Here is a 25,115-nt window from a genome sequence, read left to right on the forward strand (position 1 = left end):
ACATGATAAATCATATCTAAGTCAGACACAAAATTCTAAATATATTCCAGCCAGTGGAAAGTACGTCAATCCCTTTCTCCCTCTGTGGAATCCTGGAAGCGGGAATATCCATTTCAAGAGAAAATTCAGCCTGAGGCTTTATTTCCTTTGCTATTCACTTATGCATCTTCAGTTGTTGGAGGAAGTCCATTCTCCAATAGTGGAAATAGAGAATGGTTACCTCAGAGATATCTCACTGGCCTAGTATGAAGTCATTAACTATAGTGGACCCTGTCTGCCGATTGCTATGGCAACAGAACAAATAAATAGATATTTACTGGCAGCTTTGTGAACCTGTCTTAAATACACTGTGACAGAAACCAAACCAGTTGCTGTGAGCGATCACCCCCCATCAGCACACAGCATAACCATACTAAATGGTGAATCATTGGACAGAATATAACTTTCTGAATGCACTGTCAGCTTCAATGACGAGTGGTTCATAAAATGGATTTCTATGACCTGAGACTAAATAATATATGATATATATGTGCATTCTATGATGCAACTGATTGCGAAGATTAATGCATATTATATCTACAGTTATCTAAAATTAGCATCCCAATGGTTTGTAAACTGTTAAACTCCTAGATACATTTCTTAACTCTATGGCAACAGTTTTTATTATCAAGGCATTAAAGGGGTAGGTGTGAAAGGTTTTTGTTGTCTATAATGGTTGCTGGCAAAAAAAAGAGTTTTTTGATCATTTTTTGGTGGAAAAGTAAAATAAAAGGGAAATCTATGGGCTCCTATGGATTTTTTTCTATTTGCAAACTGTAGGTGTTGCATTATGGGTATTATTACATATACTGGCCAATGTTCAGCTACCTGTGACTTTTGGCCTCGAATTCAGATGTGAATGAGGAGAGATGGATGGGAAATAATCAGGGGGTCGCCAGTTGTGGTCAGTAAAATTATGGCAGTGGTAATTCTAACCATTAAAGTAAACATTACCTTGGCCTTGACTTTCCCAAATATAACTCAGCATTATTGTAGGCTTCTATATACAGTACCTACTTGCTCTTGCCTCCTCTTTTATTTAAAAATAACACTCAGACCACCCCAGAGTCCATTTTATATGTGATTAACATACCCATAATGTTACAGCCAGTGGTGTAACTTTAGTTGGGTTAAGGCTTGGTTTCTGAAGTCAGTTTTCAGAAAGAAGTAGTTTGTGTGGTTCCTATTTAAACTACTGTTTATAGTCAGTTTTTCATTTAGAACATTAGGATATGACTGTACTTTGTCCATACATGTTAGCCTTATTAAAAAAGCCTATGCGTCATACTGTGCATTTTGAATTACTCATAAATACAGGCCTGCCATCCATTAAATTACTATACACAACTGTGATCACATGGCTTCATTTGATCATGGCTAATACTCTAAACAACAGCAATGACAGAGTAGGAGAATGAAATACAAGGCATTTAAAGTTTAAAGGTTTAATAGGGGAACTTTTATTAAATTGTCTGTAGCCAAAACAGATGCTGATTATTCCATATTGTTGTGTCAGAAAACAAAGTAGCAGGACAAACACATTGTGTGTAAAATATGTTATTTTAATGCAAATGTGTAGTCTTGAGATACATTTAAGGATCCATGACTATATAATCTGCATACTGAGAGGCTATGAGTCTACATTTATCCTTATTCAGATGTACCCACAGTCAATCACCTTTTGTTCCGACTGTCACAGTGTGCAGATTGGGAGGGTAGGTTTCATTAGTTTGTTGGAACTGCTGCGGAATTGGTTTGACTTGACAGATGATCGTCTTAATTATGACAGATAGCCTTGCTGACAACAAGCTAGAGAAGCCCAACCAATGGACTTAATTTCAGCCCCGGCTCACTTACACAAACATATTCCTTTCACACAGAGCAATGGAAAATCCATATTTAATCACTTCCACAGATTCTTTCACAATTACACTCAATCCGTAGCAGCAGTTTCTTTTGTGCAGCCAAGAACAAATGATCTTTTATTCCAAAAAAGTCACAAAATCAGTGCAATATGGAAGCTAGGGAGAGGGGAAGTCCTGAAAAACAGTGGTCAGACAAACAAGCTCTTACTTGTCGTGGCTTAGCATTTACCACAGCAGTGTAGCCAGAAATATTCATATAGCTGGGCCTGTATAGAGCTAGGTAGGCCAAAACCAGGGGCTTTTCTAGCATGGATTAAAAGACTGGGAGGGAGATTGCAATCACAGATGGGGGAGGGGTGGTTGTTCCACCATATTTCCAACTGTAAATAACTTGAGCATCAAAAATATTCATCAAAAAGATTCACAATTGGTTGTGGTGGTTCAGCTGAGATAATTTGGTGAACCAAAACACTGTTTAGGTGGTCATGGTCCACCCTGGCCAACTCATACCTATGCCAGTGATGCACCTTAATTAAAAAGAGACCGTATCTTGGGCATGAAGTCAAAGCTGTGGAAAGAGTTGGTCTAGTTTACTTGCTGCTTGCAAGCACAAGGACTGGTTCGTCCATCGTGTTCTGTCAGAAGCGGGAGCAGGGCTGACTCATGCAGAGGATTAGAGCATGTTCACACAGGGATCGGACAAGTCACCACAGTGCCCTGATCTACAGGAGCTCTCAACACCTGAACACAGGTTTCATTGTGCTTGATAGGGCTAGCCTATTCACCACAATGGAGTTTCAGCCCAGCAAGGGCACCCGCGAGAGTAATAGATCAGGGGGAGGGGTGCAAGGGCCACCTCACAGAGCACAGCACAGCACATCCAGTCCAACAAGGTGCTCTAAAGAGGACTCCATGACGGTAGCTAAAGCAGTTCATGTAGGCAGTATATTGGCATTGTGTATGGATGGCCATCTTCTTTGGCCTAGAGGTAAAACAAGGCAGCATCTGTTGAATATAACATCTTATAAGACCCCCCAAGCTATGATGAATTTCACTGAATGTCCACACAGGAAGTTCACTCTGACTCTGGGTCATCCCAGGGGGCGGAAGTGGGGGCTTCATCCCCACATTCCACCAGGGTGACAAAAAGGTTGTTAAACGACGAGTCTCTGTCCATCCTTCCCCCTCTGGGATTGTAGGCTGTTGTAAAGCAGGGTAATTCAGCTCTCTGCAATGAGACCAGGGCAGCAATGGTGGCCATTATTGCCCAATTTAATTGCAGTTATTCCCTAATGGAGGCCGACATTGCCTGCCCTTGACTGACTCTGTTCTGAAGAGTGAGGTAATGGAGCATCACCTTACACAGACAAAACATGACATAAGCAGCCTCCCTCTTTCCCCCTGCCATTCCCCAAACGAGAGAGAATATGCACACATGCTAAAAGAAGACCAGCAGGTTCATGTATTTCATTTCCATTTTTTATCCCATGTAAGTTCTCAATGAACTGTTGATTCCCCCCACCCCTGAACACACACACAGTCACACAAACACAGTGAAAACAAAATAGTTTGATTGCTCCCCTTTATCTGATCTACGGCGTCTTGATGCTGTGCAACAGGTTTTTATCCTGGAGATTTATTGGAGCATCGCTTGTGAAGTATTTGCGTCATGTGGAGTCCCTTGTTCCCTCCCTTCCTCCCTCCCCCCTGAAATGTCATCATCTGGGACATCACTGGCTGTTATTGAGAAATCAGGGCAGGAAATAGAATATGACTGCCCGTGAGAACTGGCATAGGAGGGGAACTCATTGACTTACAGTGTGTGTGTGTGTGTGTGTGTGTGTGGGAAACAGTTATGTGAATGTGTGTGTGTGTGTGTGTGTGTGTGTACTTGTACATGTGTTAATGCTTCTGCCTGTGCTATTCTGCAAGTGTTTATACTCTACCTGACCTGTCTGGCAGGAATAATGTAAAAACTGCCTGGAGCAAACAAAAGATTTTTCCTTTCTTGCAGTTTTTCTCAAGTGAATGAATGAGTCCTTAAGGTGTGTGTGTGTGCCCTCTATTCCCACGTGTCTCCACTTGCCGCTGTGTTTTCAAGCTGTAAGAGTTTGAGTGTGAACGTGGTGAGTTAGAAGGTGGATTATGTGACCGTCCCTGGTTTGCATAAATAATGCAATTCAGCATGGTATCCAGAATGAACACAATGCACACAATGAATAGCAAATGGATGTTCTACACAGCAGCCATTATCTTGGAAAAGGAATAACATTCATTTATCACACACATTTAGATTTGATAATGCTGGATTCAAGCACTTAGCTCTTGAATACGTTTTGCCATGGCTTCACAGCAGCACAGCCGCTCAAGTCAGTATATTTCTGTGTCCTTCACTCCGTTAGACATGCACAGCCTTGCCTGTATTTACGTTTATAGCCTCTGGCTGAACCAGCCATATAAAAAAACTGACGAAGGAGCCCAGACTAAGAGGAGGAGGTCAGTGAAGTTTACTCTGCCACAAGAGGCTGCCAGACCCCCGCTGAGTCATGGCTGCAGTCTAACATACCACAGAGCCGCAAACCTCTTCAAAAATGACCAGGCATTAAGATTGTTTGTGCTTCTTAAGTGTCTTTTGGGAGAGTGGCAGGCTCATATGCACTATTTAATGGAAGTCCATTGTGTGTGTGGTGGCAAGTGGGAGAGCTTGCCCGTAAGAGAAGATTAACTTCGTGTAATTTGTTGGTGGAATCAGTAAGTGCCCAAGAGTGCTGGCCTGGGGTCAGTCATTTTTTGGCCTGAAATGGTTAGGGGTTGAGATTAGGGTTGGAGTAAGTGATCTTGGATGAAAGCCTGAGGGCATTGCCAACACCTACTAAAATTGAGTTACATATTGATACCAAACTAAGAGAAAATGGCTCAATTTAAAAAATATGGATACCTCACACTTTAACCTTATTCTAATAATCCTGTTCCCACCCAGAGCGCAATACAATGTTACACATATACATTGGTAGGGGGGGGACCTGAGATGCACCAGTGAAAATTTGGAGAATCTTAAGTTTAGAAAAAACACTCCACCCCTTCATGTTTCTGAATGTTACTTTATTGTGCCGATTACATCAGATGAACTTTACACTGGAAACAGCGCATAGTCAGGAAATAAAGGGAAGGTCTGTTTAGAATGCTGTCTTTATGGCAGATGACCTTGCCTGGCCGGCAGTAATCTATTGTTTGCTGAGAACCCAAAAAACTTGGTTCCAGCGAGAGATTCGGTGAGTCAGTTGTACGTGCATGTGTCACTGCCACGTGCTTACAGTCCCAGGTGCCCACAGAGAGGCACGCCCTAATGCGAAGGGAAACACCCATCGCAACTTTATAAAAAAGCCTAAATAATCTCTCGTTGCCCACAAAAGCACAGCCTACCCGGCCTGTAGCCATCAATGCTATCTTTGTGTGAACCATAAACACTCCCTTTATTGTGGGGCCTGTCTCTGAAAAGAATTGAGGCATTTCTCCCTCTGTGTCCATCTCTGACATTGCATGGAGAGACAATGGAATAACTCGGGATGTTTGTGTGGGACTGCTGTGATCCGGGCTTTTAATAGCTCACAGATGGGGGGGGGGCTAGGCTTGGACAGAGATCAAGCAGGTAATTATGAAGTCTGTGAGACTCATAACCTTGGCTCCTCGGATACTGAAGTGTGTGGCACGAAAACATAAGCTGTAGTGATGGCTATATTCCCAAGTGACCATATTTGTTTTGATGCCATGTATTTGTTATAATCCATTTTTTTAAAGATACAGTGCCCTCCAACATTATTCACACTCTTGATAAAAATAAGCAAAAATGCAATTAAAAATATGCAATTCAGGTAATGAGATGAATGCTAAAAAGACTAAACATTGTTTTTTTAGAATACAATTACAGAGATTTGTTTAACAAATAATATATTTTTCCCAAAAAGATGTGCCAAAGTTTTCCACACCCCTATTCATTATTTTAAACAAAATCTAACAGAAATAAATATGCATTAACAAGCTACTTTTTATGAAGTTCATCTCATCCTGAAAGAAGCGATTGCCTTCAATGGTTTCCTTTTCCACTGGAGTATAAACATGAGGCAAAGCACATGCAAAATCCATATGTCATTCAGGGTAAGGCAAAGAACTGTCAAAAGAAACAAGACGAAGGATTTTTGACCTTCAGTCAAGAGACGAAAATTTGTCACAAACAAAAAAAAAAACAAATGATACTATTAGATCATTAAATGAGAAGCTTGAAACTACTAAAACAGTGATATACCTGCATGGTTGAGGATGCAAGAGCATTTTCCTCCTACTCACAATGAGGCAAATGTTTTGGGATGCAAAGAAAAAAAATTGTGGGCCAAAGTTGGAGATCTACAAAATATATTTGCATCTTGGGGAAGCAAAATCTCCAGAAGGCCATTTGAAAGCATTGCCAGAAAAAGCCTCTGTTGAGGGCGATAAACAAAAATAAGCATCTGGAGTTTGTTAAATGGTATTAGAACTACGAGTGGAAGTGGCTGTTATGGTCAGATGAGCCCAGAACTGAGTTTTTGGGTACACATGCCATTGGTGAGTTTAGTGTCGGAAGAAGGATGCTTATGTTGAAAAGGTCACACTTACGATGAAATATGGTGGTGGGTCCCTGACTTATGGGGTTGTTCTGCATCTACTGGTACAAGGGCTCTTGTTATTGTCAAGAGACAATAATCCCATCTCAGACTCTCTTCAACCCGATTGAAAATTTGTGGTTTGAACGAAAGCACAGGCTGAAGGATCTAAAGTATCTTGGAAGATTCTGTATGAAGGAATGGTCAAAGATCCCCCAATATGTTCACCTCATGAAACACTGTAGATCTACCCCTATACATTCACACTTTCAAAGCTATATTATTTCTTTCTTAAAACAATGTTGCATCCTTATTTTCTAAATAGCCCAATTCTGAACACTCAGTTGTATTTGTTGGCCCAGTTGCTACATTCTCCACCAATTTTGGAAGGTTCCAACTAGCACACAGCTAGCCAGCTGCCACATATTTTTTCCTACAGTTCACCAGCTGAGCTGCACAGTTATAATTGCAGGGGACTGAGAAAACCTGTGCAGCTGATGTGCATTCAAGTTCAGCGAACAGAGGCGAATGTTTGTGGCGAACATGTTTTCTTTGTTTGCATTAACATAAACAGACATGGCGACAAGAGTGTTTGTACTCACAGCCGCTTCTGTGATCATCGATGATAAGAAAACAATAGCTAGCTAGCGAACAATAATAACATTGGCCACATTAGCAATAACATTATTGTAAAAACTGATCACACTTAACGGCATCTTCAATTGAAATACCCATCTGGGAACATTTCCCTCAGTCCAGCGTCCATTTTTGTTCGCCGCAAACTACCTTTTCAGGCCATTCGCTTATGTTTGCAAACATAAAACTAACGGAAAAAAGTTTGAAATAGTTCGCAAACATTCACCTTTTTCGCTGAACTTGAACGCACCTCTGGTGTATCAACACCCTTCATACCAGAGGATTTGCATGAGGTGGGGAAGTCCCTGCTACCTAAAATCCTCCATGAGATGTTATGGCCTATTAAGCATCACATCATGGGACTCCCCGCCACAGTAGGGCTCAAGAGCGCTCCAGTATTTCAAATTGTTTGCAGACGCAGTGCCGGAGTCAGAGAGCATTGAGGCAGAAATGTGTGTACTGTAAATGTATACCGAAAATATGCAATTACTTTAAGTATAAGGCAAAATCAAGAACTATCAACACATCAATAAGTCAGAATGTTTAAACACAGGGGGTTGGGACTGGTCCATCTTCGTAATAAAGACTCCGCTGTCTTACCTCCTCCCTCCCAAAAACAAGTTTTGTTACACTAGAAACTTGGGATATTTGATTTATGCAGTTTGGCTCTGAAACACTGGGCAGCACTTTAAAGAGGGATCAATACTCAGATCCCTGCCTTGCCTTTCCCCATCGGTCTGTTGGGTGGTGAATCCTCTCTGCCCCGCCATCAATCAAAGGGGATCAGGCCCCTCTCAGGGATGGTAGGTGCCTATTACATTGCCAGCTCAGATACACTATTCACATACATGAGCAGTCAGGACCCTCAGAGGAGCAACCAGACACACACACACACACACACTGTTAAAAATGCCAACACTTTTCCTTCAATCCCCCTTTAAGTTCATCAGCTTGCTACAGGTTATTGCGGCTATCCAATCACATTACACATAAGCCTCATAGTTGTCCAGTTCACTCACAGTTAGTGCTCGTTTTGAATTTAGAGAAATGAAACTCACCGTTAAAAAGTTATTCTAATGCTAAGAATACTCCAACGTGTTATGCGTGCATGAGAACTAACCACACATTCTTGCACTCTGAATACAGTTAAGTAGTGGGCGTGTGTTGTGATGTGCACAGTAGTGAGAAAGCCTAATTAAAGTTCGAAACTACAACATCTCTCTATCTCACAATGGACATCCTGCAGCATGTCTGTATTCTGCAATCCGCTATTTACACAATGGGTGAGGGCAGCAGCTAACCGTTTGACAGGTGAAGGCATCAAGAGCCAACCATTTTTCACACACAGTCACCACAACCTATAAGAATATTACCTTTTGGACATGTGACACCATTTGTTACCTCAAGGTCCCACAAACTGGTAATGATTCATAAAGTGGAGTTCATCAACTTCAAAGATAATCTAGAGGACAAATTTTGCTCTCTTAAAACATCATCAGGGGATTGATGTTAGGATATTGTTCAGGCTGGAATTGTGAATTAAGAGGGAATTAAATTACCATGGTAATTTCATATTGTTTCAGGTTTGCTCTAACCAACAGTGAAGTGTGTATAGCTCATTGGAACTGCAGCACTTTATCAAGTGATACTTATAACAACAGATATAACAACAGCAGCCAGTGTTTCAGGTCGGGAACACTAAGGGTTCTCCAGATGATCCAGTAATTTCATTAAAATGTGTTTTTTCACCATTTTATTTTTCTGCAACAGTCTCCAGAGCACCGGGAAATGATGTCCTTTATTCAGTCCAGGTGTTCCACCAGAGAGCCAGCCTTCAAGCCACTGCTGTCTCCTCCCAGCACAGACACACACCCACTCATACAAACAGACACAAACACACAGATTATGGCTTTACTCCTCCATTACGGCTCAAAGGCCTCTGAAAGACAGAATGGTTCAGGTTGTGGAAAGTAAAAAAAAAAAAAAAAAGGATCCAGTTTCTATGCACAACGCTTTGAAATGCGTCCTTTGTTATCAGGCAGGTTAAGTCAGCTGCACCTTATCTGCAGGCAGTGGTGGCAGATATCAGCTACTGTGTTACACACAAACCTGCAGCACTGAGCTTCAATAAATAAGTACAAGCTACTTGCAGCAGCACAATACTACGCTACAGCTAGGGCAAGGCCTTTGCTTAGCCGTTGATTGGTAACACCAAAAATCACACATTCACACTGGGGCTAACAGAGGAAATGCTACGCTGTGAAAGGTAGGCCCTATGACACACTATGATAGAAGTATGGTGCTCAGTTATCTGATTTGAAACAAATACCTGAGCCGATCAGCTCTGTGCTGCTTCTGCTAAAGCACCGCTCCCCCCTAGAAACATTTCCACACCCAGTCGTGCACAGGAGTCTGATTACTGCTGCATTGCAACACTGTTACAGAAATGCTCTGTGGAGGTGAGGTATTAGTGGTGTTTAAATCTGGGGAGCCACAGAGCAAGCAGACTGAGCTGGCAGCTGTTGGAATGAGAAGCATCAGCGGCAGTGATCAAAGTTTGTGCTGTACTTACCCTGCAGAGTCTCCCCGCCCTCCTCTCCCTTTCTCTCTTTTTCTGTGGCCAACCCCCACACCCAAAATTAGAAGACATTTGCATTCCAACCAGAGATGAGCTATTAAAGCAGGAAACCCCCTCTGCTGACAGTGCCATGGTGTAGCTCAGCAAACCCTCACTCCTCCCTCCCTCTCTCTCTCTCTCGCTCTCTTTCCCTCCCTTCCTCTCTCACTCTCTCACACACAAACACACAATTTCTTCTCCGCAATCTCTTACCAAGAACCTGTTTACCCCTCAGATGAGCAGGCATGGAGGTTATTGTGGTTCTTCCCCTCCCTCCTACACAATATCTGCAGCGTGCCCCACCTCTGGCCTTCTGGGCCTGTCTCTGACTCACCCTTACCACCTCTACTTGGCAGTCACACACCCACTCTGTCCTTTGTAAACCAGTCATGAGGCAAGTCCTCTACTGTCTACAAACCTGCCCAGTCACCATGTCAACACCTGTTTTATTGTATGTTCATACCATTCAATGTTCAATGTCTATCTGTTAGGTAGATGCACTAACCACCCTGGCTGAACCCCTCATAATTCCTCCATTCTATTAAGGTACTGAGCCACAAAACCACAGCACAAGCAAAGGCCCAGTGTGTCCAGGGGCCTCTTCCACAAAGCAGATAAGCACTGTTCTGGCGTGTAATGCCAATGTGGAAAGATCTTTTTTTTCACTGCAAAACAAATTCCACACTGTCATAGTTCTGTTAGGCGCCATTCACAGTATATTGACCCCTTGCTTGCCATTAATTTTCTGTTGTGCAGTGTAGACAGAGGACACCCACATCTGGGTTTAGCACAGTAAATCTGATCTAACTATACCTTCATGCCAAACCACACTATTTATTAGATTTAAGATGGTCTGCTTATGTATATTTATTATCTGTCAACACAAATCCATTCAAAGTTCTACCATTACAGGAAGTAGTGCTTATTCGTATCTATCAGGATTATCGAATATTGTGTCTTCATTTAAAAGAGTCTTTTCTGATTGCTGTGCACTTATTCTGCCCAGTTTTATGCACTTTTAAATTGCTATGCAATTGAAAGTGCTCTATAAATACAATGTATTATTATGTAATGGTGGACTGTACATTCAAGGTGGTATTTGTTTCATATACAGACAATGAGAATGGCTTGGCTTTGGATTCGTGTGATATTCTAAAATGTTTTGGAGATTAAAAGGCAAACATGCTATTTTTAATTCAGGTGTCATCAGAGGGTAATATACTCTGCCATTTCATTGTAGGCCTTTCAGGCCCCAACCTCCCATAACCCTGAAACAGCAGGGACCACATCATCCCCATAGCCTACTAAGCACCACCTCCCACCCTGATGACCCATTCAAGGTCCCCAAAGTGTCATAATACCCAGCACTAGCCACACACAGACTCAGTCTTTCATCATCACATACAGGAAGTGGAGGTGATTCAATTCAAGGACTTCATTGTGCATTTTGCTACTTTGCCCTGAGTGCCCTGCGACTTCAGCCAATATTTTTCATGACAAACACCCAACCTTATCTATTATTCATGCATAAGTAGTTGCAGATATGTTAACACGTGTTTATCAATACAGTTATTGCATTAATATAATCATATATTAAGGTAAAATACACAACTATCCGAATAACCTAACATTTTTCACAAGCATTTGATTTCAATTTCAGTTTAGCTTTATTTAATTTATTAAGAGCAGGTTTGGTAGTTTTAGTTTGGTATCTTTTTTTCCCCCAAGAACTCTCGTCTTTATTTTCATTTGTTTATGATAATGTTTTTTCCCTCATTTTTCATCTTAGTTTCATTTTACGATAATAACCTTGTTGGGAACACATGTAATTAATATTGTTTATTGAAAAAAGTGTTTTATGATTGATAATGATATCTAAAGACTCACAAACTCAGCACTTGGCAATGGCATATTTTTTTGCTTTCGGATTACTGGGCTAACCATGCTTTGGGGAGAGAATGTGTATTTAGGTACCACGCATATGAGGTGCAGATACATTTGCAGGGAGCCATGAATGGCTCATGTTTGCACATTCAATTTAAGAACAATTGGCATTCATTCTCTGACACACCCAGTATACGCACAAAATCGAAAGTCAGGGCATGTTTCACGAATCCCACGTTGGATTTTTGTAGGAACTTTTATTAAAAACAAAAGGTAAGAAGAATTAAAGAAAGTTTTTGAGGCCCAGTGAGTGGATTGTACTTGTAAAAGAGACAAAAAACAAGCGAAAGAAAGAGATGGGGATAGAAACCGAGGCAAAGAGGAAATGAAACTTTCCGATGCCGTTGAACATGAGATCATGCCAGGGCTCCTTCCGTGGAGTCATGCTGAGGAAACTGCGCGCGCTCAAAAATGAGAACAACCATTCGCTTGGCAAATCAAGCGCTCCATGTGCCTCAGCGCAAGGCTTTGGAATGCCCTTTGACCTACCTCAGGTACAGCACACACACACACACACACACACACACACACACACACACACACACACACACACACAGTCTTTAACATCAACAAGAAATCTCAGCATACACGCTCCCGGTTAGTCTAACTGGCTGTTGACTAGATGGTGTCTTGTGTATGAATTGTAACCACAACAGAAATGTTTTCATACCTTTTATTTATGCAAAGTTCATAAATCAATATTATACCATAAAAGCCAAAATGTTAAAATAACACCTCTTGATGAGAGTATCAATAGCAGACTTTGAAATTGAAATTTAATTTTACTAAATGGCCAGTTGATTTAATGAGAACTTTATGGCCATGATATATATTTCTTTGACTGTATCTAGCTTATTAACATTTTACATTTCAGCCCACAGTTAATATAAATACATATCCCTCTTAATTTAAGTGTTATACTTAGGATGTATAGAGAGCTATTTTTCCGTATAGAACTATGGTGTAGAAGCACAGTTCAAACTGCTGGAGCAAAATGCCTGGTCCACAGAATATTGTGCACATGCAAGATTTAACAATTGGGTCTTTTGACATTATTTTCTCACACATTTGGAGACCTTTTTCCCCAGAAGTTGCACTCTGTGAAAGAACAGTGCTTAGCTGAATGCCCATGCTACTAGTCACGAGCACTCTCAAGTAGCAATGCCGCAAGTCACACAAAACAGCAGAATGAAAATCGGCGGGGAGATCTAGCAGAGCTCTTGAAGATTTTCAGGTGTCCAGTGAGAATCCATGGGATATGCCATCCAAAGCTATGCAACACCTTTCCGCTCAGCAAAAACAACCCTGGACTTGATAAGCAGCTGGCCAGGTTCAGCAAACTTCTGGGCAAGCAGATGGTGACACGGAATGGCCTTGGCACTCTGCTCCGAATTTATGCAAGCTCGATAAACTCCTGGTCAAACAACAGCCAGCTCTGCAAAAACTAGTCTGACCCACATATTACACGTGAGTAATATCCTTTGTATCACAAGGAATTCTTGGCTTGGCCCTGGTTCCTTTGATACCACTGGTTTGTGCTCGAAGTGTAAAGTTGCCTATATTTTAAGTCACTTTTACTTGTGATAGCAGCAAATGGGCAAATGAATTGCAATTTTCATTTGTGTCCTGTTCACAAGTCAAGACACAACTCTAAAAACAGTTTTTCATTGGCACTTCCTTAGTTCTTAGTACAGTATTTAATGGTGGGGCTAATAAAATAATAGCATTGAGAATTTCACTTGTCTTTGATTGATCTATTTTAATTTTTGGAAAAAAGCTTTTGAGCAGGCTGTAAGGAAGCAATATTTAGACCAGCACAGCTATGGTCATGTTGGTTGGTGCACCTAGACTATGAAATATGGAGCCTTCCCAGAGAAGAGCAGAGAAGACCCAGCAAAGGTTCAGACCTATCCAGCGGTCAGAATAAAAATGAGCACCACTGAAATCGTGGTCATTACAATGAAATCCAATGGGAACATCAACATACACTACCATACCACTTAAATACACTATTCAATCAAATTATATTTAAAGGAGAAAAAATAATTTATTACTAAAGCTATAGGCATGGCAATCCAACCCTCAAAAGTGACTTATGGGACTCCATGCGGTCTTCCCACTCACAGAACAAGCTGTAAACAAATGCAGGTTTGAAATCTCCACCTTGATCAATTCAAACATAAAATGAACAATCAAGTATTTTCCAGAGACATGCTTTCACTTGTGAACCTTATACACGTAACAGGAAAGACACGTGAACCCCCGACCCTGTAGGGGAATGGCAGTCTGATCCCTGGGGGCCACATGGGACAGTGCTCAGACTATTACTTCCACTGAGCATAGCCTTATTTTCCAGCCCTGTCAGTCCTGCCTCATTCAGCTAGAATTACATGCATCTGGTGACAACCGTGTTCTCAGCTGAGATGAATATGCAGAGAGCGCCACTAATTGCAGGGAGGTCTCCTGCTAAATCACCCCCTGCTTTTGATTACTTGGCTGTTGTGCATACATTATCTCAGCAAAGAGTACAGTCAGCACCACCCGTATCGTCAGGCCTGAGAATGAAAACAGACTGATTCCTGGGCATTTCAATACAAAACAAATTGCAACAGAAGACTAGACACCCCTTAATAACTCCATTGTATAATAGCTCATAAGTCAGTGTAGCTTTGGGTAGTCAGGCTGCCAAAAAAATGCCTACCTGTCCGCATTTGTATCTGCTGTGGAGCGTCCCCTGATGAGACGAAGCAGTGATGAATGGGTTTGTCCTTTAACAAACCTGCACAAACTCTCTGCCCTGCATTTGAGCAGGAAAGCAAAAATGAAGTCCATGTACCTCCCAATATAACCCAATTACATCAGATTCAGTTCTTGGAAGGCCACGCTTAGCTTTGGTTTTGCTGCAGTCGTCTTATTGAATGTAACTGGTGTAATCAATCACTAAGTGTGCTTTCTCAAGTTCAGAGTTTGAAATTATAGCTCACGGTTCAAATCTGTGGGCTCGGAGTAAACACATACAAAGTTCAAATGAAAGACTGAAAAATATAATCTTTTAAATTTTTTATCCCTGAATAAATTAGTAATGCTGATTAGCGGTCTAATAATATTCATTAAATTGGACAATAATGCTTTATTAAATAATCCATAAAATTTAATTAATTGATAGCAGCACAATTTATGGGATGTTAACATGACAATTACCCTCGCTTTACCCTAGCAAATTCACATCATAAACAACCCTGTCCCTTCACAAAATGATACGTATTGAAATATTACACCGAAATAAGCAATGAATTGCTAGATCAAGTCCTGCTGACAAACTCTAGCTGACCCAAGAATGACCTCATTGCTATGAGTTTTGAACCTGGGCAGGGAAATATGACACTGGCGGGAGGGGAATAACGCAGAGAGAGAAATTCTCCTTCCCTGAACAACATGTTAGCCAACATTGTTTTGCGAAGCGAAACACCCTGTCAGTTAGGACTGGCAGTCAGAACCCAGTTTCATTCAGTGGCATGCATTACTATCCAGTGCTGCATACACCACTGGAGGAACCTAACATCTAACATTGTTCAAGTAACTTTACACATTGATTATTTACCGCCCTCTCATCCCCTTCTCACAATCCCCTCTCTCACCTAAACTTCTTCCTGCTTCAAATTAAAGTTCTTATCGAACAAGCACAAAGATGTTCCGCTGAGCCAAAAAGGCAACCTCAAACAAGTCTTAAATCAGTCTGGACTACGCTGCTGGTGATGGTCAATTGTGCCTTTGTGGAAAAGCAACATGTTTTACTGCCACCCTTCACCTGCTTACCTTGGGTCAGCGAGAGGCCAACACATACAAAAACTAAGACCTCTGGAAAAGGACTGACTCTTCCTTCCCATAATGCCCCTCCACCCCACATTTGGTATCTACTGGAAAAGGTGAGGGGAGGGGAGGGCAGTGGGAAACAAACAACAGCCTTGTTGACACACAGACACACTGTAAATCTGTTGTCAATCCCCTGACAACATTCCTGGGGTGTCAGCGGTGGGGTGGGCATGCGAAGGACGCCGCCACATGCCTCGAGTGACAACGGCGACGGTGTGGCTCGCCGTCTGACCAACTAGGCTTCGGGCTGCCAGCACCAAGGCCTCTCAGCCTCTTCAGCAGCATGACCATGAAACCCCCTTTTTCTATTGTTGAATGCTGAACAAATTATCAGTATACCTAGAATTAGGAACTACTGACACACCTGCACTAATTTCTTCTTCTTTTGTTAATTACCTGTGATTGTGTTTCTTTCATGCACAACATGATGGGTAAAAAAATAAACAAAACAAAAAATACCCTGGGAAGGACATTACCACTAACAGGTTTAAGCAGTGAAACAGCAAATTCTGGCTTCATTTGGGACTCACTAGTGCACAACTGACACCCAGCCTTGTAAAGCACAGTGAACACAATCAGCAGTTCCAACTTCTCACCAACGTCCCAATGTTCAGGGAAGTTCACTCACTTCAACCCTAGCGCCTTCCCAAAAGGAAGCAGATCAGACTAAAGAGCTTCCTTTCGTTTACCAGTACATTTAATTGAATCCATCACTCCGACATTATTGTGACTACATAACTATTCCTATTACCCCACTGTCTTTGTTTCTTAAGCCTTCTCAATTTAATCCCTGTCCAGGAATTTTCTGAATGCTTTTATGTTAATCTGTTAAACAAGATGGGACCTGTAGCAAACGCATAACAACACTTAATCGACAAACAGTCGCATTAAGTTGGCTTTCTCCACCACAGCCTGCATTTGTATTCACAAACACAAAGGCTCAAACTCTGCTTCCAAAAGAACTATATCTTGCAGACGTTTGTGATATATCAGCCATTTAAAACATCTGCAACAAAACTAAAATACTCAGCATTCATTTGTTGTAGCACAGGAAATTCTGTTACATGCACATGCCAGGACATAGTGAAGAACACACAAATCTATGCGGCATGATCACAAGCCTTTGCTGAGACTGGCAAACACTGTGCAGGGTTAATACATAAACCATGTGACAGTTACTCGCGATGGGAAAAGCATAACTTTTTTGTAGTCAACTGGAAACAAAAAGAAAAAGGAAGAAAAAAAAGATTGAGCCACTGGTGTCAAGTGTACAGCTGCTTGAATGAAAAAAGCACAATTCGGCCAACTTCCGTTCCCACTTGTTGCTTCATGAAATATTGTTAAAGGCACAGGGCTCCAAAAAAAAAAAAAAAGCAGTCTCTGAAAGCTAGAGCAATGACAATGTAATCTTCAGCATAAAAGCAGATTAACTAATGAACTAATGGCATTTAAAAAAAATCACAGCAAGTACCTTAACACACCAACTTGAAACTCCCTTTTATGCTGGTTTCAAACCTCCTAAAAAGTGTGCACCCACAGAAACCCGGAAGTCAGCCTATTGATTGTAAAAACATTGTAAAATGACTGATTATGTAACTTTAAATGACACTTGGGAAGATTGTTTTACATACCAAGATACAAATCTTTTTCTTTTCTTTTTTTGGTTTAGCAAGCGCTACAAGTTAACTCATAGTAATTTAGACAGGTGTAACAGTGGCTACTGTTCTTCTTATTCCAAGCCAAAGGGAGAGGAAACAGCTGGCAGAAACCATTGAATTCAGCATATCAACAACAACTGAGAACTTCAACAACAGCTGTGAAAGCAGCCCAAGCATTTATGCCCGTCAGAGTCATTTCAGAGGGTACGAAAGAACTGGCAAAGGAAAATCCTCTTTCTGAAAAAAGTAAAGGAAGAACACATCTCACAATTTAGCTATAGGTGGCAAGGCTTTAATGTAAGAAACAAAAATTATTTAAAATATGTATACTTCGGCTTTCCCTGACATGCCACAGCCATGATTCAAGAAGCAGTACATTACAAACCAACCAGTACAAGCCAAACTAAAGCTGGAATGCCGTCAGTCCAATCTGAAAGGCTTCATTTTTAGCTGACGTATAGGTCAAACTCCAGATCAATAGCCACAGAAAAATAAACATTTTGTAACCCAATTCCAAAGTATTAGGTCTGGCAACAAAGCAGAGTTCAGTATTACTCAAACTCTTGAGTGGAATCAACTTTGTGCATAAGGATAATCCTGATTGCACCCTCATCCCTGACACAATTCGGTTTCAGAATGGACCAGTGACTGTTGCTACATTACAAAAACACTGGGATTTTTATTTGTGTGGGGATTGTCTTGACTGCAAATTAAGAGCATGCATTACTCATCTTAACAAAAATCTCTTGCTCTTGCAAAAAAAAAAATGGCTTTCAACTTGAAGGCCACACCTCAAACCACAGTGCACATGGCATGCTAGAATCTGAATCCCTGGAGTATTCCTGCATTTTAAAGAATTTTAAGAGTATATCCCTGCGATTTCTGCACATTGCTGTTGAATTCACCATGCTCTGATTCTGCGCTGTCAAAGTTCCATGTGTTGGAAAGCACAAGGTTTCAGATTTCTCCTTTTCCTCATGGGTCAGCACACTGACAGGGCACAATTCTCCCAACTCAGTTCAAGGCTGTATTCCAGGGACTTCTGTCATGACTATGACTTGCCCTTCATGACCGTTGATTGCACTGTGTAGCAAATAATTCCCAATAGCAGACTGGAGTCTTACCTGCAGTGCAATTCCAACCATCTATGAGGGTCTCACAAAAGAACTTCCACATACACTGTTCTTTTACTTCTTTCCTGCTACTGTGTAACCAATTTAGACAAAGGTTCTTTTCCTTAAGTAGCTTTAAAATGAGCACATACACTATGCAAGAATATCCTACCTGACATCACTTTTAATCAAATTCAGAAGGTGTTGTCATGTTTTCCTCCAGTCCCATGAGTCGTAATTACAAAGGCACAACATGAAAATGTCATGACTCAGCACCTGGTCATAGACAGAATTCCTCTAGGAGTTTGTAGACAAAAATTGAGACTTAATTTTCCAGATTGAAACCAAATGGGTTTTTTGTTCAGAAGGAGAAAGAAAACACTTAAAATGGCTAGTTTAATAAGATTTGTTACAATTACATTATATTGTTCTGTACAGGTTTTTATTTCTTTAAATCAGCATCGCAATAGAACAAAACCATAAAACAAAAACATGAATTTATAATTTAATTACAGAGGAGCAGGACTGTCCAACTGCTCGTTGGAAGTCAAACCTGCCTAAATTCAATTTGTCATATGAAAGCTCACACCTTAAGGACCAATGTAATGGATCAAAGTGCTTTGGGTGGGACAATATGTTACGGAAAATATACGATCAATAAAAACTGTTCCTTTGAGTCAAAGAACACCTGTACTAAACACCAATCCAGGTTAGACCCCAGGTTCAAGAAGTGTAGCAAAATCTGCGTCCCTCTATTTACGTTCATCAATTACTTTAGTGGTGCACCACTGGGAACAAAGCAGGGAAATTTCAGGATACACTGACAATTGTTCATATTAATGAGGTGCATTATGAATGCTTACCAACTCGCTGAAACATCATCTGTAAAAATAGATTCATAAAAAAACTGTGGCAAAGGGACCATCACAATATCACTCCATGTTAATATGGCTGGAACCTTAATGTGAATGAAACAGTACTGAAGTTGAGCATTTTTTGTAGTACTTTGTACAGTATTGACAGTAATACTTCACAACTTTGACAGATCTGTCTTCAAACTTTTTCAATACACAGTGGCTTTCCAAATAAGCTTAGCACACAAGATCTTGGCCTTTTGATTCAATTTCCAGAGAAAATATTCTAAGAAAGTTTAGATATACCTTATGGCTTCCTAAGCACCCACCCAAGGCCTTCAATGATATCATTCTTTAGGCTGGTGTATGGTAGCTATAAGGCATGAGCATGTCCTGTTCCAAAATAAGAACAAAAGGAAAAAAGATGATCTGAAAATCCCTGCACCACCAAGAGAAATTATACAAAAATGGGCATCATCTGCAGTAAAAGGTCTAAGTCGCTTATGGAATATATCTCCAGTCAAGATAATTATTAAAAGAATGTTTCAAGCGTACTACAGAGCAAAAGCAAACTAAAGACAGCCAACCAAATCTGGACTGCTTAAAGAAAAATGATTAATTATAGGGGTCATCATAGTCAAAAGAAAGGGAAATATAATCAAACTTCTCTTTATTATATACTCTTCTGAGAAGCCATGTTATTTGTTAATTGCCTTTTTCTGCTTGTTCTAATCAGTCATTCAATCATTAAGACTTGTAATTTGAAGTTAGCCAAGTCAGCCCCTCGTATAGTCCATCACCGGTAGTGGCACAGGAGGGCTGCACATACCAATTCCTATCTCTGATGCGGGTCAACCCCAATTTTTCCTGGATTTCGTGCGGCTTCATAGCATCGGGCAGGTCTTGTTTATTGGCAAAAATCAAGATGATGGCATCTCTCATCTCCCGGTCATTAATGATGCGGTGCAGCTCTTGTCTTGCTTCGTCTATCCGATCTCTATCCGCACAATCCACCACGAAGATTAACCCCTGGGTCCCCGTATAGTAGTGCCGCCATAGGGGCCGGATCTTATCCTGCCCCCCGACATCCCACACGTTGAATTTCACGTTTTTATAGGAGACAGTTTCCACGTTGAAGCCAACGGTAGGAATTGTGGTGACAGACTGTCCCAGTTTCAGTTTATAAAGGATGGTGGTTTTGCCGGCGGCATCAAGTCCAAGCATCAATATTCTCATCTCCTTGTTTCCAAAGATTTTTGACAGCATTTTCCCCATCTTGTAAATAGTGCATAAATATCCACGTCCTTTGAGAAAAGTGGGGTTGTCCTTGTTTTCCTTTCTTTTCACGTTCTTCCACACGCCAACAGTGCAATGTCTTGCTTAAAGCAAACCGTTCACTATTTCACGAAACCGTGCCGGCAAATGACAATCAATATTCCAAACAAATGAAACAACCTAACTAGCTATCAGCGGAGATGTGCACTAAGCCATGTGGTATCGTCTGTTCGATAGTTCACTGACAAATATGTAGACAGCTATGATAGCTAGCTAACGTTACAACACAAACTCTGACTTTTGCAAACGAATGTAGGTTTCCAGCAATGTGGCATGGAATCATTTAAAAGTTGTAAGAACGTCAGAATGTCGTATGTTTTATTTAAAGTTGCCAGTCATAAGACGAAGGTTTCACAAAAAAATCCAGTTGCTGAAATCGCGAAGAAACGAGGTGTGGAAGATGGCTAGCAATCCAGTTAGCCTAAATTATTTCAAATCCAAGCGGAGTGCCCCGATATCCACACAAACTGTTTGGCCCTGCCCTCAGATATTCACCAGAAGTCTTTAACGATCTATAAACAAACTAATACGAAGTCGAAATGGCTCCTGGTTGTTTTAATTGAACTTGGAAGCATAAAAGAAAGAGTGCTTTGGTTGAAAAAAAAATGCAAGGATTCCGAACAGGCCCTCTAGAAAGCCTGCGGTACTTCTGACTTCCTCCTGGTCTGCGTCCGATTCGAGGTCTCTTCTCGCGTCCTTGTTTCGATCAGCAAATGCCGGCGCGGTGGTTGCGATTTTCAGCGGCTCCTTGGTACAACCTCGTGCCGAGTCACATTCACTTTTATTGGAAATGAAAACGCCGGAACCTCCGTAATTCCAAAGGTCATTGATTCAGTCGAGAGCTTCTTCTCTTCTCCCTGTAACACAAGAGCGGTTCAGAAAAGGGAGGGGTATCAAAAAAAGCACACAACTTTAAGTGCCCCCACCTCTATAATCAGTGTACTACGTACAATTTTGATTAGTTCCACTGCACGCATTTCAATATCTCTGTATCGTTAGGCCTTCTGTTTACAAAAATATCCAGTTACCTGCCGGTGGCCCCCCGTTCCCCTGGTATATCCACCCCGCTCTTGCCTCTCTTTTTTCAGTCGCTGAGTTGCAGCGGCTCTGTGCTACCGGAAAAGGTGCGGACCTAGATCACCCGCCACTTCCTCTCGATCGCCTGATAGTCTGAGGCGCTATTTTTTTCTGTGTAGCCAGTTGGCATGCGCACAGTGGTTCACCGAGCACTAAGCTCGGAAGAGTAGGAAGTTGACGCCATTTTGGCTCTCTTATTTATTTTCAGTCACGTTAATTATGAATTAACTAAAACTAAAATGGTGGAAGATGGGGAAACATAATTTAATATATTCTCGTCTGCTTCCAAATTACCAGTTATCAGTATTCATAAATGTTCCTGTCTTAAAACGCAAGAGGAACTCCGGCTTCTAACAACAGCAAAGACCATCAGCGTGTATCTGAACGTCACTGTACATGAAGAGGTGGTTCGTTATGACGTCGGTACTTTCTAAGTGGGCGCTCTGTAAGATTTCAAATAATGCCGCATACTTTGAGCTGCATAAATAATTGATGGGAGGTTCGACCTCTCTGAGGACAAGTTTTCATTCTTATCAGGGTGAGATCCCGCCCTTTTACTATAATAAACAACCCGAATAAAAATAGTTCGTGTGCATGAAAAATTGCTGCGTGGAAACAGAGTCGAGCTATTAAAACCCGTCACGATTTTAAAAATAGGCTGATATAACATGCCAAGGAACAATTAACTCTTTAAGGTGTAAAATCACTAATATGTGATCAGAATGTTCTAAGCTGAACACTCTAATGCTGATGTAACAGTCACTACTAGTAATTGAAAGCAATGGAGTTCTAGAACCCTGACTGAAAAACATTCCGAAGACCTATTCTTCAAAGGGTTAAAGTACAGAAGTTACAAAGTGAAAGACTCATTGTAGGCTAATAAGCTGTTATGGTTAAAGTAATTGAATACCTCCGCAGTCCCCTTCATTATTAGCTAACTAGTACCGCTGAATTAGGAAAGCAAAATAGTTATTCATCTATGTACTTTTTCAAGACAAAAAAATAACACACAGTTGAATGTAATCTACTTTATTTTTACAGCAGTGCCACAAATGCATTTTTATGTGAACACATGCAAAAGATTGACTGGCATTTCAGGAAGGCTGTCATAGCCCAATTGTATGGTTAAATCTGTGTAAAAATAATTTGTATCTCATAGTATACTCATTATTATGTATTGATTTACCTCAAACTGCATGGGTGTCAGTGGACATCACATGGAAAAAACAATCTGGATAGTGCTGCCTGCAACTTTTTAATTGGTAAATTCAAGGAAAAATATTTTACTTGCCCCTTGTTATGAAGTTAAGTGCACAATTCTGTAACTATTTGAACCTACTGTGGATTCCTTTAGTGGACCCAAGAAGTACAATATTTTAGCCACTCATTTCTTATAGGACCAGATAAGAAAGCATTGTTTTGCCATCCAGCTAATTCATATACATACTACAACTGACATTTACAAACATAGTTCATTTTCATTATATTTTAGGTTTCAACTCAAGCAGATCAAAAGAAACATTTTGAAAAAACTTTGTGAAGCAGGACCCCTTGTGGCACAGAAAGATATTGCATACATAACAAAACAAATCTACCGTGTTTGAATGTTCCTTGATGGGATCCCAATGTTTCTTGGGACATTTTTTGAAGTATCCTCCTAATCATAATTCTGTGTCTATGTCCAAAATGACAGGGTTAACCGGGAGGACTTGCCAGCACTCCATTTCCATACCTTTGCAGTGACGTTGCAAGCAGCCGGGTCAGTTTCCGGACTCAGGCTTCAAGGGAACAGGGATCTGGTTCCTCAGTCCTACCAACCAATGCAGTGCCTCTATACCCTCTGTTCCACAACATCATATTTGAACGTATTTGAGGGCTTTGGTGGTGCAGAACCTTTTAGCTTGGTCAAGACTATGAGAAAAGGAATTTCAGGCCATGCTCAGTGTCTTTAGTGCCCTACGATACTGTTACCTCTGTTGCTGCTCTCTTCCTATCTGGCACTCCAGCTCCAGGCTACGGATAAAGCCTTTGTGTTCTTGGTATCTGTGCAGGCCATTCTTCGTGGCAGCCAGTGGCTTCAGCATTTGAGCCTGTATTGCATTCAATCAGCAATTGACAGGAACAATTGTGGTAATTAATTAGTATTAATAATAGTATTGACAAGAGAATGTGAGTTTTAAATCATGGTAAAATTTAAATAGTTCATCCAGATTCCAGATATTAATCTACCTAGACATCTAATTAAATAGTATCACAATGCAAACTCCTAGCTGCACCAGAAATGTGAATAAATTTGGGAAAATCCAAATACTAAGAAATAAACTCACTGCATCAAGACACCAGTGAAATGAAGCTGCCAGAGGTCTCTCAGACTTACCTACTAGTTTTGGGGGGTGTGCAAACTGATGACAGATTAATTTTAAGACAAAAATAATAATAATAATAATAATAAAATTTAAAAATTATTCTTGTAGGGGAACTGAATAATCTCATACCTTTATGTAATTGTTGTGCCAGATCCTAGAACTCCAGGATGAATCTGAAAAGTGCATGTGTCCAGAACTCTTTCTCATGGATGGATAAGCAGTCAGGAAATCTAATTCCCCAGGATGTGAATGCTGATGTGATGTTCATCTGATGTGCTGCTAAGCTGTATTTACCACACTCGGGATTTTCTCATGCCAGCAGAAATAACAGAAGACGAATTTAACTGACAGGACCTGAGAGGTTTCCGTAAAAGCACAGTCCACTTTTTCATCCCTCTCACATAATCAGGCTTTTCAGTTAATCTTTTTAATAGTCAAATTTTCTTGTGAGAGGTTATATGTACAGGTCACTGCTTAGTGCACAGGAAATGGACAGTGACAGACCTTTGGTCATGCAATATTTAAGCCTGAGCTCAGGTGGCAAGCTTCTTCATTAAAGACAGTGCCAGTGGGCAGTTCATTAAATATTCACACACTAAGCTTTTATTCAGTGCTCTCCTCTCTGAAACGTATAACACATGCAGTGACCTCCATAATGTTTGGGACAAAGGCATATTTTTTTCTTGATTCTGTACTCCACAGTATCATATTTGTAATCAAGCAATTCACATATGGTTAAAGTGCACATTCTCAGCTTTACGGGTATTTTCACACAATTTGGTTTTATTTTGTCTCAGGCATTATGAAGCTCACTGCATATAGCAAAACATTTTTTTTTCATTTTATCTACCCCCCCCCCCCCCCCCCCATTTGTTTTGGTTATCCAATTATTTTCATAGGCAAGTCCAATGACTCTTCTGTTTACCCTGAACAGTGTAGAGAAGCATGCATCTCCACAGAAATGTATAATGTCAGGCACTGCTTCTTTTCACTCAGCAGTCCAGCAGCTGAGCTGCAGTCATTGCATAGGAGAAGTCATTGGCAGCTAGTTCTTGTTTGATGATATTAGGAAAAGCCAGCCTTCTGGGGTGAGGCTATAGCC

At 40.9% G+C, this 25,115-nt stretch overlaps 1 protein-coding gene across 2 annotated transcripts; it reads right to left on the reverse strand.

Annotated features, from left to right (window-relative positions):
* Positions 1 to 18,758: 18,758 nt before the first annotated feature.
* Positions 18,759 to 21,750, reverse strand: arf6b (ADP-ribosylation factor 6b). 2 transcript variants are annotated; one of them, XM_035425547.1, is made up of 2 exons: positions 21,599 to 21,750; positions 18,759 to 21,427 (listed from the first exon to the last, which is right to left on the reverse strand). In XM_035425547.1, the coding sequence occupies exon 2, from the start codon at positions 20,508 to 20,510 to the stop codon at positions 19,983 to 19,985; it is 528 nt and encodes a 175-aa protein (XP_035281438.1). In that variant the 5' UTR covers positions 20,511 to 21,427; positions 21,599 to 21,750; the 3' UTR covers positions 18,759 to 19,982. The 2 variants fall into 2 exon arrangements, with proteins under 2 accessions (XP_035281438.1, XP_035281446.1); XM_035425555.1 differs by having other exon boundaries at positions 21,521 to 21,704.
* Positions 21,751 to 25,115: the final 3,365 nt, after the last annotated feature.

The sequence above is a fragment of the Anguilla anguilla genome, chromosome 1, assembly GCF_013347855.1.
Source record: "Anguilla anguilla isolate fAngAng1 chromosome 1, fAngAng1.pri, whole genome shotgun sequence".
Lineage (NCBI taxonomy): Eukaryota > Metazoa > Chordata > Actinopteri > Anguilliformes > Anguillidae > Anguilla > Anguilla anguilla.